This window comes from Cibotium barometz, chromosome 40 (assembly GCF_041138505.1).
Source record: "Cibotium barometz isolate CiBa-2024 chromosome 40, ASM4113850v1, whole genome shotgun sequence".
Taxonomy (NCBI): Eukaryota; Viridiplantae; Streptophyta; class Polypodiopsida; order Cyatheales; family Cibotiaceae; genus Cibotium; species Cibotium barometz.
Window position 1 is genome coordinate 19,133,397 of NC_141085.1, and position 16,920 is coordinate 19,150,316.

Here is a 16,920-nt window from a genome sequence, read left to right on the forward strand (position 1 = left end):
CGACGGGGGCGAAGGGTGCTAAAGCGACGGGCGAACACTGAAGCGAGCAAGGGACGGGCAGAGCAGGGCTGGCCGGCGGACGGTGCTGAGGCGACGGGGGCGAAGGGTGCTGAAGCGACGGGCGAACACTGAAGCGAGCAAGGGACGGGCAGAGCAGGGCTCGCCGACGGACGGTGCTGAGGCGACGGGGGCGAACAGGGCGAACAGGGCTGAAGCGACGGGCCGACCGGCGAACAGGGGGCGAACACTGAAGCGAGCAAGGGGGCGAACACTGAAGCGGGAAAGGGGGGCGACCAGTGCTCAGAGAGAGAGGGCGGGTGGGGATACGGGGGCGCAGAGAGAAGCGAAGCGAAGAGATAGAAGGCACACAGAGAGAGAGAGAGAGGGCGGGTGGAAGCGAACAGGGGCGGGTGGAGAGAGAGAGAGAGAGAGAGAGAGAGAGAGAGAAACAAAAGCTCTTAGTGAGAGATGATTTGCACGACCCAATGAGTATTGAATTGATTGATTTGAAGTACACCAAGTACATGCTTTTATAGGTTGCAAACCTTATCTTTTGACTCACATAGATCACATATACTAACAAGAGTAATTTGAAGTACACCAAGTGCATGCTTTTATAGGTTACAAACCTTATCTTTTGACTCACATAAATCACATACACTAATCAGATAAGTACACACGGCATACTTATCTTATCCCCATTTAAGGGTGTCACCACTTCTCTGGCAGACGTCTGGAACGATGTCATGATTGAATACATGTGGAAGGGCTCCATGGAAGGATTGGTATCTTGGTGTGAGTTCCTGGCATGATTTATGAACTCATGGAAGGGTGGTAACCCTGGTGAGTGACTCTGGACTCATGGAAGGGTAGTTACCCTAGTGAGTACTTTTTGGTCCTGTGTGGACGACGCCTATGAACGGGCTAGTTGGATGTACAAGATGTAAGTTGGGAGATTTCATCCACTATGTTTGTGCACCAGCATATGTGTATGTGAGTTGCACATGCATGGATGACTTGTTTTTGATGCCTGGACATTGCTTGGTATTTTGCCTATGAATGTCCACGAGCACCGGGGATGCCTGGACAACCCGTGCGGCGTGGATACGCGTGTGCACACTTGTTTGGGACTCATATGGTTTCCTTATGTGTTTTGCAGGTGGTAAGTGTGCACACTTAACCCAATTTATTCATTATTTCATGTTACTAAGGTTTATTGGGTGCAGGGTTCACATTCACTTAAAGTGTGGGCGGACACACTTATAATTTTATAAGTGAGTTCACATTAGGCTGGACTATTTTTAATGAACCAAGGCCAATTATGAGAGATGGGCACTCCCAAATAGCTCCACGAGTTGCTATTCTGGGTGTGGGAAGGCCAAAGTGGGCAAGCCCTGACTTATAGGCACTCATCTGAAAAACGTGGGCTGTTAGGAGCTGTTTGGACAGGAAAACAGCAAGTTTACTCATTTTCCATGAGCTACAGGTGGAGTACATGCAAAGAGCAAGAGTCCCAGGGTTGGCTGGCTGCTATTTCTCTCTGTTTCTCTCTCTACAGGGCTGGCCGACTGCATCTACAGGGCTGCAGGCTGTTAGATTTGTTTCCAGAAGCTGGCGTATGGCTGTTGGGACTGTTTTTGTGCTACTCTGCTGAGAACAGGGCTTGGACGGAGTGAATAGAGCCTCAACAGGAGCTGGCCGACTGTTGTAAGGGCCATTATTGGCTGTTTTTACAGGTTTGCAGGAGGTTTCTCGTGACGAAGCTTGAGCAAACATGTCCCTAGAGACAAGTATCAGGCCTGGGGATGTGATCTGGTGGAACCTGTGGGTGGCCAGTGAGCCAAAACCATGGCTGGTTACTGTTTTGCAGATTTGGGACAGCACTTTGTTAGAGGGTTGGTGACCACTCTATCAAAGTATAGGAGTGGTTGGTGATCACTCTACCCTGGTTGGTGACCGAGGGTATTTCTACAGGTTGAACTGAGCACACTCACGGATTTACCTTCAAACATGACCAGAGGCTCCAAGTCTAAGCATGGATGCATGGCAACTCAGAGGTCTGGACCAAGGTACCGACATCCTAGAGCTTCCTTCCAAGCCTGATTTGTGGGAGCTCCACCCAATAGCAACTACATACTTCAGTCTACTCTAGAGTCTAAACAGTATAAACATTGGAGATGGCGCCTTTTATACAACAGGGTGATACAACCATTTAGACCAGAAAACACACGGGAAAACGTAACATGCACACAACATTATTTTCAGATTTTGGGAGACTGTCAGAATACGCAGCGGAGATGATGACCAAATCTAGGAACACGAGCAAACACAATGCAGAAAAACAGCACAAGAGAAGTAGAGAGATAGAGGCGTGTAACTCTGCTCTATATACACAAGAAGATCCGCAAATACAAGATACGAAATGGCAAGGGGTGTGGGGCCATTTTATATGGCCCCCAAGCAGCAGTCGGCCTGCTCCAAAGGCAGCCGACAGGTACAAAATCTCCACGACCTGCCACATAGACCAGTCGGCCAGCTCTGTACTGCAGTCGGGTATAGTCGGCCAGAAGATGTATGCGCCTGCCAGCTCAGGACTGCCCCCCCAAGCCACAGATAAATGGAAAAATATGGGAAAAATATGAGGAGTGAGGAAAAATGAGAAAAAACACCTACAAGGGCGGGCACACCCACAACAAAGGCCCTGGTGTCTAGATAAAGACAGGAGATGACTTCTAACACCCCCTCTCAGCTCCTGGCTGTGAAACCAACCATAGGGAGCTGGGGTGCCGCCTGAGCAAAGCCTGAGATAGCGACTTCGTGAAGAGGTCCACCGTACTGTCCTCCGTCCGAACAGAACTCTAGCAAGATGTCATCAGCAACAATCTTTTCACGAACAAAGTGCCTCTGGATGACCGTGGGTTCCACCAGTGGAAGCCCAATCCTGCCATGCAATCTCTGCAACCTCACCACCTCACAAGCAACACCACAAGCAGCCCGGTACTCTGCCTCTATTGACGACAAGGCAAAAGATGACTGCCTCTTACTGCTCCATAAAAGTGCTCCTGGGCCTAAAGTAGATCTCCTCATGTCTGGATCTCCTCCCCAATCTTAGTCACTCCAACCGTGGAGTCGGACTCCATCCATCAATCCCCCTCCTATGTAAAAGAGACCAAGATCCATCGCATGTTGCAGAAACCACAAGATACACAATCCTACCTCCCAAAGAGTCATATGCAACCATGAGCTCAACAACCTCATCAGGAAGCTCCCGTCCAATCTGGTATCCATCAACCAAATCAATGAACCATTCTGCTTCTGAGTCAAAGAGGCATCACACTGCTCATAAGAATCAACACCTGTTATGGTGGGAAGCCAAGTCTTGGAAACCTGCTGAAGACCACGCAAGGCCTTCTGAAACCTGTAAACCACCCCCTCTGAATCCGGCACCACAAAGCCTGGAGAATGTGCAACATCCACCTCCTTCTGCAAGTAATCAACTGCCACCTGCCTGGCTTTCCAATAGGTCCCCATGGAAAAAACTTCCTCATCTACAGGAGTTTCTTTGTCCCAAATACTACGAGGCATCTGGTCCGAGAAAGCCTACACCTGCAGTGGATCCACACCTAAGTGGCCATTACCAGACTGTCACTCATCACAAACTGAGGACCTAGGAGAGAGAGTGCTGAAAGCTTGTAAACTCCATTCTCCACTCCGCCTTCCCACACTAGCTGGCCTGTTGCTGCCTTGTCCCGGAGAGCAACAAAATGCTCATCAAACTCCACCTGTACGCCAGTCTTGCAAACCTGATGCACTGACAACAGATGAAAACCAAGTGACGGAATATACAACACCTGGGAGGAATGCTTCCCCCTCTGCCATCGGGAACTATCTCCAACCTGCCCTCACTATGAACTGGGATAGTGGATGTATCCCCAGTAAGAATGTGACCACAATACCTGCAGAGATCCTGTAAATTTGAACGGGAAGGAGTCATGTGCCTGGAAGCACCACTATCTAGAATCCACTCCCGAGTATCCGTAGCGGTGAGTCCTCCAATCTCCTCCCTGCCTGAAGAAAATGAAACATCGGTGTCCGTCACCTCCAGGTGCACAAATGCTAGAGTCTTCATGATTGCTGTTGAGGATTCTTCACCCTTCTCGGTCTTCTGCTTGGGACATTGCCTCCAATAGTAGCCTTTCTCGCCACAATCATTACAGGTCCTCTTTGCCTTTAGTTTCTCGCGGATAGCGTCGGACTTTTGCTCAGAAGACTTCTCTGTTGAAGCCTTCCCTTTGCCCTTGTTACGGCCTTTCGACTGTTGGCCATTTAAGGCCTCCGAACCTCCACCCTAAGAAGGGTTCGAGAATCTTTCCTCCTAGTCCAAGACCATGGGCACAAGCTCCTCCCACGTGATGGTACTGAGCCTGCCACACTGGTAATCAAAGACGAGTAAAATGCCGAGTACTGAGAGGGCAAATGCGACAGCAACGTTATGGCCATGTCCTCTGACAATATCTCCTTCCCAGCCTGAAGAACTTCCTGCTGAAGAGCCTGCAGCTTGTTAATATGCTCTCGCATCGTCGACACTTTGCAGGGCTCATAACCCGCATCTGTACTTCCAAGGAAATCCTCTTCATGGGCGATACCCTGTTATAAAGAGAAGCCAAATACTGCCATATACCTCTCGCCAGCGCCATATGCTTGATATGATTGATTACCTGCGGTGTGCAGTTGAGGAAGATAAATGAATGGACCTTGGCATCGACACAATCCCACAACTGTGCCTGTGCCTCCCGGTCCTTACGAATCGACGGTAACTCCCCTTCCTCTACCTCTGGCCGTGGAACCCCAACAACGATGAAATCAGCAAGGTCGTAAGACTCCAGAACAGATTCCATCATAACCTTCCATATGCCGTAGTTGTTCCCGTCCAACGGACGGTCCACCGGGAACGTGGGGAGTGTCAGGATCTTCACATGTCTCTCAGCCATCTCAAGCACATCGGTCATTGCGGGGATGTAACTGAAAAAGGGTGGGTCGGTGGGAACAAAGAAGAACTTAACCTGCAAGTGGTTGTCCAGCAAATCAACCCGCCGTCCTCTTGCTCTTGCTTCTCCTCTTCCTGAACAGTCCAAGACAGTCCACCAATCAGCAACGCAATAGTCCCCCTCTTGCTTACACAACTCCCAAGATCTATCAAGAGCCTAGGGCTCTAATACCATGTCAGAATACGCAACGAAGATGATGACCAAATCTGGGAACACGAGCAAACACAGTGTAGAAAAACAGCACAAGAGAAGTAGAGAGATAGAGGCATGTAACTCTGCTCTATATACACAAGAAGATCCGCAAATACAAGATACGAAATGGCAAGGGGTGTGGGCCATTTTATATGGCCCCCAAGCAGCAGTCGGCCTACTCCAAAGGCAGCCGACAGGTACAAAATCTCCACGACCTGCCACATAGACCAGTCGGCAAGCAAACATGAGTCGGCCAGCTCTGTACTACAGTCAGGTACAGTCGGCCAGAAGATGTATGCGCCTGCCAGCTCAGGACTGCCTCCCCAAGCCACAGACAAATGGGAAAATATGGGAAACATACGGGGAGTGAGGAAAAATGAGAAAAAACACCTACAAGGGCGGGCACACCCACAACAAAGGCCCTGGTGTCTAGATAAAGACAGGAGATGACTTCTAACAGAGACATCTAGGGCTAACTCACACACAACACAGAAATTAAAAATTCCGAGGAAATCACGGTGAACCCCCCCCTCGATGCCGGTGGTGTCGCTTTTTCTGGAGTCTTTTCCACGACACTATCATGTAGAGCGCCAACATGTAGATATTCGATGGAGCACAAGGATAATGCAGCCAGTGCGTCGAAGAAGCCGAGTGGAGCAGAGGGCAAAGCAGGGTGCTACCATGTCGATGCCAGGTGTTGTTGGGGTCCGCAAGCATGGTTGTTTCTCCTACCGGTATGAACCAATTCATACCGTATGGTTCGTACGATACAGTATCGTACGGAATCGTGCGGTACGATGCCCCCCCCCCCCCCCCCCCCCCCCCGAGAAATAGATCCTTCTATTAGTTAATGAAAAAACAGCCACGATGAGCTAAATACAACCACAAGGGCTAGATACATCCTCGCCTTGTACAGGATGGGGATCAAAAAAATCAAAAGGGGTGGAGAAAGATGCACTTCCCTGCCGGCTGATATTTCGACCATTTTTGTATGTTGTTCTCACACTCAAGCTTGAAGCTCCATAGTTTGTAAGTGTTTTTTTTTAAACCATATTTTATCGTACGGTATCCCGAAATTTCATATCGTACCAAAAATTCCCGTACAGTATCATGTTTCGGTACCATGACAACTATGGCTGCAAGGCAGTACTATGGCCTTGTAACCCATGGGGGTGACTCCTGTTGATGCAAGAAGCATCAATGGCGCCACGACATGTCAATTTTTGGAAGATCCCCAAAAAATGAACATGTCGACCCCTTCAATTTGGGCTCAGAAGATGAAATGTTACAAAACCCCTAATTTGTAGGGTAGTGCAGGCTTCAATTTTGATACAAGAATGAAAAGATCAGAAAAGCCCCAAATTTTCAGAACTATTGGTGCAGATGGGAAGTAGCAACAAGAACAGGAGGGTGGTCAATGGTGATGGTGGCCAGGCAGAAGGCAACGAACTACATTTCTCATGAAGCATGCGAACTCAAGCGAAGCAGTATAGGTGCACTACCGAGAGAAAGCAATGGGCTGCAGAGAGGAAGCGATGGGAGGAAGCGCAACAGCAAGTAGGCAGGATGTGCAATGCCGCCGGAAGGCGAGCTCAAGCGGAAGGCGGGAATAGTTTGCGAGCAAGAAGTCACGGGCATGGACGGCGGCAAAAATATGCCGGGAAGCGAAAACAGGGCCAGGCCCAGCAAGGGCATGGGTAGCCCAGCACCACTTGGCAGGGCGGGCGGCTCAACCCCCCCCCCCCCCCCCCCCCGCCACGTGATCCGCCCAGCTGAATAAGTAGGCAGCTCAACTCAACCCCACCGGCACCCTATCATGGGCTCCGCCAATATGGGCAACGCAACCGACGAGCGGATGTAGCTGGGATAGTGGCGCGAGGCGCAAACACCAAGATTAGAGCCAGTGCGAAGTTCAGAGCAGTTCCGACAGCAAGTAGCTCTGATACCAATTGAAGGATCAGAGAAGCACAGTAGAACCTAGCTAAGGAGACTCGAACGTGTCCATGGCTGCAAAGAAGAGAGAGAGAGAGAGAGAGAGAGAGAGAGAGAGAGAGAGACAAAATCTCTTATTGAGAGATGATTTGCAGGACTCAATGTGTATTGAATTGATTGATTTGAAGTACACCAAGTACATGCTTTTATAGGTTGCAAAACCTTATCTTTTGACTCACATAAATCACATGCACTAATAAGACAAGTGCACATGGCATACTTATCTTATCCCCATTTAAGGGTGGGTTCACACATACTAACACACAAACTCGGGTACACATACAGAAGGTGGACACATACATGAGACTCTGAAATACCGAACAAACATTGCAAGCCACGGAGTATCAATCTAGACCACTCCGTATCTATCTGATGCCCATGGGAAGAACATTCTAGAGAAGGGCCTAACAAAACTCCACTATCCAAACTCCATCCACTAATGCATCCGCAAAGATGGATCACAATACCTACTTTCACCAACTCCGATGCATTCCAACGAAAGAAAGCATAAGATTCTAAGACGACAATTGTGAACACTCTTGCAGAGACATGGTTGGAAACTCCCTTTGTTCATGCATGTGGCCTAATGCAATGAAGCATCCTCACTGTGGGCTCACCGCAACAAATGAGAGAAGTTCACATGCACACACATGCATCTCCTTTACACTCATTCTCTGATTTTCAGAAGCCTCCTCCTCGGACTGCTTCTCCAAGGTCCTCGGTCAATCCTTTGCGATGTGCTCGCTGGAGTCACACTTCAAACATTGATTGGCTAATCGCTTGGCTTGGAACTCCTCCTAAGAGAGTCATGTCCACGACACTCCCCCACTAGAACTATTGTTATTCTCCATGGCCTTAACAGCTCCTTCTTTAGGAATCTATTTGCCCTTCTGTTGACTTTTTGTTGAGTCGCAAACTTGGAACTCACATCTCGAGGGTCGTAGCAAGACAAACCACGTCTGAAAGATAACGGGGGCGATGTGCATGAACATCTGCATGTGATGAGAATGGTTTCAAAACCATCCAAAAACCTTTTTCAACCAGACGGTCCTCAAGAGCGTAAGCAAAAGCTTCCAAAAATGGGCAAGGTAATCATATATGTGTTCACCAAGATTCTAGGCAAAGCGCTCCCATTGCAGCTCTAGCTCACAATAGTAGTCCAGGGGAATAAACTCCTTCAAGACCAACTTGCGGGCAGCCCTCCCAACAAGAGGACGGAGTGGTGCCTAAGGTGGTCTTCCCAACAAGTGACAAAGTGGTGCCTACGGTGGTCTTCCCACCACAAGAGGATGGCACATGTCAATGCCGTGTACACCAAATGGAGCTGAAAAACATCGGAACCACCTGTTGTTGCAAACATGGCAACCATCTTGCGTGACGACTTCTCCGTTCATCTTCCCGTTGAACTTGGGAGGCTTCAAAAGCTTTAGTAACTGAGTTCGTTCTTCTCGAGGCATCGAGAAACCCAGGGTGCCCCGTCGAGCAAGCAAAGACGAGCAGGAACTATCCTGAGAATTCAGTGGAGAATGGCTCCAACAAGGAGATCATCAGTGACACAAACGGCGTCTCCCTTGCCGACCACTCGTAAGCTCACAATGACAACTGCCGAACAAGGAGTGGAGCTCGTGCGGTTCATCCATACCTGCATCCAAGAAAGTAAAGAACCCTTACTCCAGGGTGTTGTGCCACTTCGTCCTTGGAATCATCCACCAGCCCTTGCTCAGAAGCGTGAGCCTCAATAGACGCCAAATCAAGAACAATAAGCGCACGAGGCATCCGGTCCATCCGATCGAGACATATGGACATCACCTCCAATCAAGCCACTTGTGTCTCCATACGAGTTGCCTGTGTCTCCATGGTCATCTTCATGTTGAGCAAATCTATGATTTGGAATTGCAAGATATAGTGTCGATATCACATGCACACACATGGACATGGCTGATCTCATGTCTAATCCTTGTTTTAGGCAACAGTTTAGGAGTAATTCTAGGGCACTAGCAAGCTCGGACAAGCACAAAAGGGGTCAGAGGAGTGCTCGGCTAAGTGGACAGTAGCAACCTATTGTCGTCGACAGCATTTAATGCTTATTTAGTTTGTCCTCTGCTGTCGGACAGCAATCAGTCAGTTTATAGGGCATTGTTGGAGCCTATATAAGGCTAGGCCAGCGTAAGACATAGGCATCTGATCCCCACCTAAGGGGTAAGTCATAGTCAGTCTAGAGAGGGTCTTTGTTTACCATTTCGGAAGGCCAAAGGCCACACAGAAGTTGTATGGTCACAGACATCTTTTTGTCATCATATCAATAGACTGAAAATACAGTTCATCTCTCTCTTCTCTTTATTGTCTATTCATTGCTATTGCATTAGTGTTCCTAATTAGTAGGCTTAGGGCTGGATCAAGTGCAGCAAGGCTTCCGCACATGGAAAACATTGGCCTCAGAGCATTCAAGCTCAGCCATCTAAGCACTCAGTTGTCCGAAGATAGGTGCAAAAATCCATCGAAGAAAGCAGCCAGGGTAGCATTTATGAGGTGGCCGGCAGTAGGCGAAGCCACAGGAAAGCATTCCCTGGGAGTTGTGTGCTCAAAGGAGCATACCATTGGCTCTCGGACCAGTTCCAAAGGTGGAGCATCAGGCATGATCATTCTCAACAGGAGACCATAGCTGTGTTAAGGGAAAGGAATTGCAAACACGTGCTAAGTTCTCAAACCAGACTCAGAGGTATGACAGGGTTTTTAGTCAAAGTGTAAGAACTCAAGCAATCAAATTACAGAGTCAATAGTCCTGGGAGGAAGGAGGACACATTTCCAACCCGTAATCAAGTTTAGCGAGAGGGAATGTCACATCCACACACATGGGCATGGCTGATCTCATGTCTAATCCCTGTTTAGGCAGCAGTTTAGGGGTATATTAGGGCACGCAAGCTCAGACAAACACAGAAGCAGCCATAAATGGTCAGAGGAGGAATCAGCCAGGTGGACAGTAGCAACTAGATGATGTCGGCGGCATTTAATGCTTATTTGGTTTGTCCTCTGCTGGTCAACAGAAGTCGGTCAGTTTATAGGGCATTATTGGAGCCTATATAAGGCTAGGCCAGCATAAGACATAGGCTTCTAATCCCCATCTAAGGGACAGGTCATAGTCAGTCTAGATAGGGTCTTTGTTTACCATTTTGGGAAGGATAAAGGCCACACAGAAGTTGTATAGTCACAAACATCTTCTTGTATCATATCAATGTACTGGCAATACAGTTCATCTCTCTCTCTTCTCTCTGTCGTCTATTCCTTGCATTGCATAAATGTTCCTAATCAGTAGGCTTAGGGCTGGATCAGGTACAGCAAGGCTTCCGCACGTTTAACGGTCCCTTGTTTACACCATGGAACCACTTGTGCACAAATCTAGAGTTGGGTTCATGAATCCATAAACCGCTTTCCTCGTGTTAATATGTGTATGCATGTTTGGTTATGAAGTATACTCCCTATCCCTTAGATGATCCATGTCAAGGTTGCAACAATAGATGTATTCAGATGGTGAAAGGGACGGGGAAGAGGGGTGGAAAGGATTTGGCCTTTTGGGTGCTTGTACACTTGTAGAAGGGATTAAAGAACATTAAAACTCGTTAATTATTCCTTCACATCCAATCATGAGTGCATGAAAAAATAAATGTTTTTCAAATATCTCCACCTGTTCCGATACTGCGCGTCGAGTCAAAATACCTATAATTTCCTCCACTGCCCCCACCCCAACAATTGCACTCCTGTGGGCATCACATACACTAATATTGCGCAAAAGACCAGCAGCTGCTTCAGAAGAGGCCGACCGACTGGATGGAAGAAGACTGACAAGTAATGTTAAAATTCCTGGGAAAGCAACAATCTGATCAATGCACTTCTTTCCTCCCATAGAATGCCTCCAAAGAGCTTTCACTGCTTCCTCTCTGTCTTCTGCCGGATTATCCATTCCAAGCATCCTCACAAACAAACCAATATAGCCCTCCTGGGGTAGCTGCAAGCCTTCTTCACCCATCTCTCCTTCAGCCACACTCGTGCAATCTGTATAAGTAGATGATCCCGGATCCATGTCCAACCATGCATTGGAGTCACCAAGGTCCCCCTGCATGAGGAAATCCAAATAAAGAAACAATGACTTGAATACATTTTGTCGTATGTACATATAAACACAAGCATGCATGCAACCGTATATGTATTCATATACACGCACATACATATTTGTACACATACATATGCATGCAGATATTCACATATACATGTGCACATAATGATTATAAGCTTGTAACCATATATGTACATGCAGGCATACATGTATGCACATAAACGCACATGCACACTTATACACATGTGCACATACATATAAACGCAGCTATATAATCTATTGTAGTCATAAACATATAGAAATGGATTACACATGTGCACACGCACATAGTAATGTAGTTGATATGTAATCTACATAAACACATAAAAACGGATTACACACGCATGTATATGTATGAATGCATGCACGTATGTATGTGCGTGTATGTACGTATGTATGTATGCTAGTACACTTGATCATTTAATTGCTGTGAATAATATGTCATTGGGGTTATAATTTATCCAGTCACATACATACATACGTATGCATAGAGATGTGTAATCTTTTCTACATTTGATGAATCTTACAGTATTTTCGACTCCAACAGCATGGATTCTCCTGCACATACTGAGCGAGCAACTGGCACTTCTGAGAAGGGGGGAGGAAGATTTGCAAACCCTTGCAAGGGCTCCTGGGTACAGATTCCCCTGCACAGAGAGCTTCCTTCGCCTGCTTCTTCTCCTGTCCACGACCACAAGCCCCCATTGAAGCGAGCCCTCGGCTGCAGCCGTTACTTGCACCCCTCCACTAGCACGCACAGCTTCCATCAGTTCCATGGCAGATTCTACATGTGCCTTGATCCTATAAACGTATAAATGTGTGTCATATATAATAGTAATGCTAATGTGTAATGAAATGATTTTCCTTTGCCTTTTTGACGTATATAGTGTCAAAAGGAGGTGGATAAATCTAGACCCGTCCATTTTTATAGATCCAAGGGTGTAAATTTTTTGTTGTTTCACATATTTTTGTTTCGATGAATATATGTTCGTTAATAATTTTTTTGAGGAGGGTCTGCTCTTTGAATGTGTAATTTATTATGATTTGTCATTATTTTCACAAGTTTTTGAGTGTGACAAGTGATTTTAAAAGTGTGCACAATCGTGGCCAGCACACAATGCGCATGCTTTTTTTCTGTTTGTGCTGCTCCCTTCCTTGCCTTCTTTGCCCAGAGTACCATCTAAAGCCTCTTGCTATCGATTTAACTCTTCTTAATCACTCTTATTAATACTAGTTTGCCCACATTTGCTTTTTCAAGTGTAAAGGTAGCCTAAAGCAAGAGGGCCCTGGTATCCCAACTCTTGGATTCTTTGAGGGATAGTGAGTACTTGTGCATAAAGACTCCAAGAATAGACTAGCAATCAGTTTGAGTAGTTAGATGGAGGGAAGAGTGTGGAAGTAGGGAGCACAAGTAAGTAGACTAGTTGTATTATCACCAACTTTAGTCTACTTACTTCTACACCTACTTCCAATAGGTGGAGAAGAATTGGAAGTCGGAGTAGAAGTAAGTAGACTAATGATATTATCACCAACTTTAGTCTACTTACTTCTACTCCTACTTCCAATCGGAGGAGTACTTACTTCTACTCCTAGTGGTATTAAGTATATAGATGGAGGGAAGAGTGTGGAATTAGGAGTAGAAGTAAGTAGAGTAGTAGTATTGTCACTAACTTTTACTCCTACTTCCACACTCTTCCCTTCTTCTCTGCCTATCTTCTTTCGAGGGCTAGCCTTGCTAGGTGTGATAGGTAGAAGAGGGTGAGAAACGGCGGGTCACCCCAAGAAAGACATTTGTCCATCCGTACAATCGAGTTAACAAAATAAAAATTTGGCATTGTTACAGGGATCCCACATGATTATGTGATTAAGGCCACTCAAGTACCTAGTCATTATAATTTGGCATTGTTAACAAGGATCCCGCATGATTGTGTGGTGGCTAAGGCCATTCAAGTACCCAGTCATTATAATTTGAGGTAAGAAACTTAATAAGATGTAACAATCATTAACCAATAAAAAAGACATGCATGAAGTTTGGGCCCACAGCAACGACTCTTAAAGAGCCAACCAAGAGCCATCAGCTTAGCACTTAAGAAAATGATACATAGTAGCAAGACTAATCTCGGGCACCATTCAAGAATTTTTAAAATCAATCATTATTATATTTCTAGCACCCAAACCTTTTGCAATGCTAGAGCCATTAAATAATGAATCAAAAGAAGAAGAGCAAATAGCGAAGGAACACACTAAGGCTAGTTGACGATCGCATATCACATGGAAGGATAATAATATAGGCTAAAGTACATGGAAGATTGCCTATATAGGGTGCTTGTTGCAGATGGGTTTACCGGGAAAATCATGTAGGTGGCCTTTTCAGTGTGCTTACCACACATGACTAGTACAAAGACCTACCACACGAGTAGTACAAAGGCCTTTTCAATGTGCTTGATAAGTACCACACACGACTAGCACAAAGACCTACCAATTGCCACAAAGGTGTGAAATAACCTATAACTAGCCTTCATAAATATATTCCAACCATTAAAATCTTTTAGGACCAACAAGTTCTTCAAGTATGAGAACTAGAACAAAAGAATGATAAGGTAAGAGACTACGTAACTAAGGTTTATACTCTTATTGCTAAAAGTTCCCAAAGGAGAACAGAACCAAGGACCAAGGGTTAAAGAAACATTTCACTATTAGTCTCAGTGAAAGAATCCACCAAGAAGTGCTGAGGATATGGAAGAAGTGGAAACCTGCATAACATTGGTCTTAGTGAAAGAATCCACCAAGAAGTGTAAAAGATGAAAGAAGTGGAAGCCTCTCTAATATTGACTTTCAAAGAGTTGTTACAACAGAATAGAAATAGAGGAGTTATAATAGAATAGAGGATTGACTCATTTATGATGACACAGATACAGATGATAAGGTCTCTTCCTCAACATTAAGACTTGCAAGCAGAAGAAGAGTGATCCATATAAAATGTAGTGGCTATGGGATTGAAGTCAATGGTGGTCAAGGTAAATGGCACAAGCCCTTCCATGTTATAACCTAAATAGGATTACATCCATTTGCAATGGAAACCCACAACCAATGGATGCCCTTACTCAAATATTTGGAAGATATTAAGGTGGGTAATCATAATACACAAAATAGCATGTATCAAGCAAGAAGATAGCCCAAAGCTCGATATCAAGGGCCATAATATCCCCAAGATCCCTTGCTAAGAGCTAGTGAGGCCTATTTGAGGGGAATGTTTGTGCTAACCCTTAAAGAGCACAAATTTTCCTCCCATTTTCCCTTAACATAGCACCAATAGCCCGGTTGGTCGGGGAATTCGATAGTGAAAGCTATGATAGGCATAAGCATGATAATAATGTTGACAATAATATTATTTACTACATGGAGGATGAAATGGGTAGTACTATCCTCCCTATGTATGCAATAAGACAATATGCACCAAGAAGTTAATGGAGTGTTTGGGTGTGGCAATTACCACAAAGTTGTTGATTGCACAAACAAGATTACGCAAAGCCACTATCAACCCTTATGTAGGGATTGTGGGTCATGTCACCTTTATAGGGATTGTTTTTATGAGGACAGCAACACACTTGACACTACCACACCCAAGACTAGGACCTTCTATCTTGCTTAAAATGATGAGTGTAGAGATGGGCATGGTCAACAAATTGTAAGATCTAATAGACTAGCATAAAAAAGAGTAAGATCCAATAAACTAGCATAGAAAAGAGTCTAAGAAGAACCCAAGTAAGATCCAATAGACTACCATAGAAAAGAGTCTAAAAAGGATAAAGAAGAACCCAAGTAAGATCCAATGGACTAGCATAGAAAAGAGTTTAAAAAGGTGTTATGGCTCACCCTAATCTCCCTTGAACAAGAGATTACCTAGTGAACCGCAATTATCATGAGGATCTTTCCAATGGCCGAACTCGTAACCCTTGAGGTCTCCAAGCTCTACAACTCCTTGTTTTGAGGAGAAATTCCACCACGCCTCTTGTGAGCGTTGTCGCACCGCCGTGTTACACTACATGTGCTCATCCCTCCTCTCACCTCACTTCACTCACACACGCTCACTAACATGAATTAGGGAGAGAGATTAGTAACAGTAAGACTCTATTACACAAAGGGAGAGTATATTGTATTATAAGAGAAATTCACTTATATACATGGCCGTAAGTGTTCACACTCACTTAAATTGTGGCCGGCCAGGCACTTTAGGCTCATAAGAGGCCTAATGCTATTACAATGACTACTCTCATAATATATCCATGAAGTACATCACTTAGGACTTCATCCTAACTTACTACCACATGCTCTTGAAGTGGGAATCACCATAAGTATTCCATCAAACCATTACGGGTGCCCGTCCAAGTTGTAGATTTGGATACCATTGCTTTATATCTTGAATGTATGACCTTTTGGTGTATCTACCTTGACTCCTTGATGTAAGATAATGGCGGTAGCTCTTGCTAACCCTAGGAATGGGTTAACAAAAGGGTGAAGAAGAACCCAAGCAAGAGATAGATACACTTTCTCTCAAGCTTGACAAGAGCCTAGGTATGCATACAAGATCAACATAAACATGATAAGTGTTAAGACTTATTAATAGAGAAGAAGATCCCCAAGTTGATGGGGCACACTCTTTTGGAATTTTGGGCATTAAAGCAAATACCCAGGAGCCAAACCCACCAACCTCACGGCCATAAGCAAACTCGAAGCCACCCACCCACCACTCCACCCAATCGAACTCTACAGCCAAGCCCATAACCCTCATGTCAATCCATCCACCAACCTCACGGCCATAAGCAAACTCGAAGCCACCCCACCCCACCCACCACTCCACCCAATCGAACTCTACAGCCGAGCCCATAACCCTCATGTCAATCCATCCACACCATCAACTATGGGATTATCTACTTTATACATAGGGCAACCCCCAAGCCTAGAGCTTCTCCACGAACTTAACCACCTCATCAACTGCAGCCATGAGCCCCCCATCATCAAATGATTCCATGAAAGGTTGGATCTCAACAAGGCACCATCACCACTACTCTACTTAGAAAGAAGCTAGGGAAGACGATGGGAAGGACCCAGGAATGTCCTTGCTTGTCTATGAATAACAACTTATATACTCTCCCAATATGTGGGATCTCACATTAATGCAACTTTCATAGCAGCTTTGATACACACTTTGACATGGCTAAAATCCATTTAATGAATCACCTATTTGCCCAATGGAAGATCAACTTGCGACACTAGATGAGGCACCGACAGAGAAGGCTGAAAATTTATTAACCCCAAGGACTACCCAATCACATGTCACATAGGAGTCCACCTTGAGTGGAGCACACACTATCTTCTTAGTGAGACCACTAAATGTGGCGAGAGTACATGGCCACATGCCCTATCTTCTTAGTGAGACCATTAAATGTGGCAAGAGTACGTTGTGATATATTTTTTTGTGCTTCATACAAATTATCCCTCAACCACTCCAGAAAGATAGGGATGCATGTGTAAACT

At 45.6% G+C, this 16,920-nt stretch overlaps 1 protein-coding gene across 1 annotated transcript in view; it reads right to left on the reverse strand.

The window, feature by feature from the left end:
• Window positions 1-12,233, reverse strand: part of LOC147615280 (ARM repeat superfamily protein) — a 47,944-nt gene extending 35,711 nt beyond the window's left edge. The window contains exons 1-2 of the mRNA XM_086779358.1: window positions 11,910-12,233; window positions 10,915-11,343 (exon numbers count right to left, since the gene is read on the reverse strand). Coding sequence (XP_086635484.1) covers window positions 10,915-11,343; window positions 11,910-12,158 — 678 coding nt within the window. The 5' untranslated portion in view covers window positions 12,159-12,233. The remainder of the gene's footprint in view (window positions 1-10,914; window positions 11,344-11,909) is intronic.
• Window positions 12,234-16,920: the final 4,687 nt, after the last annotated feature.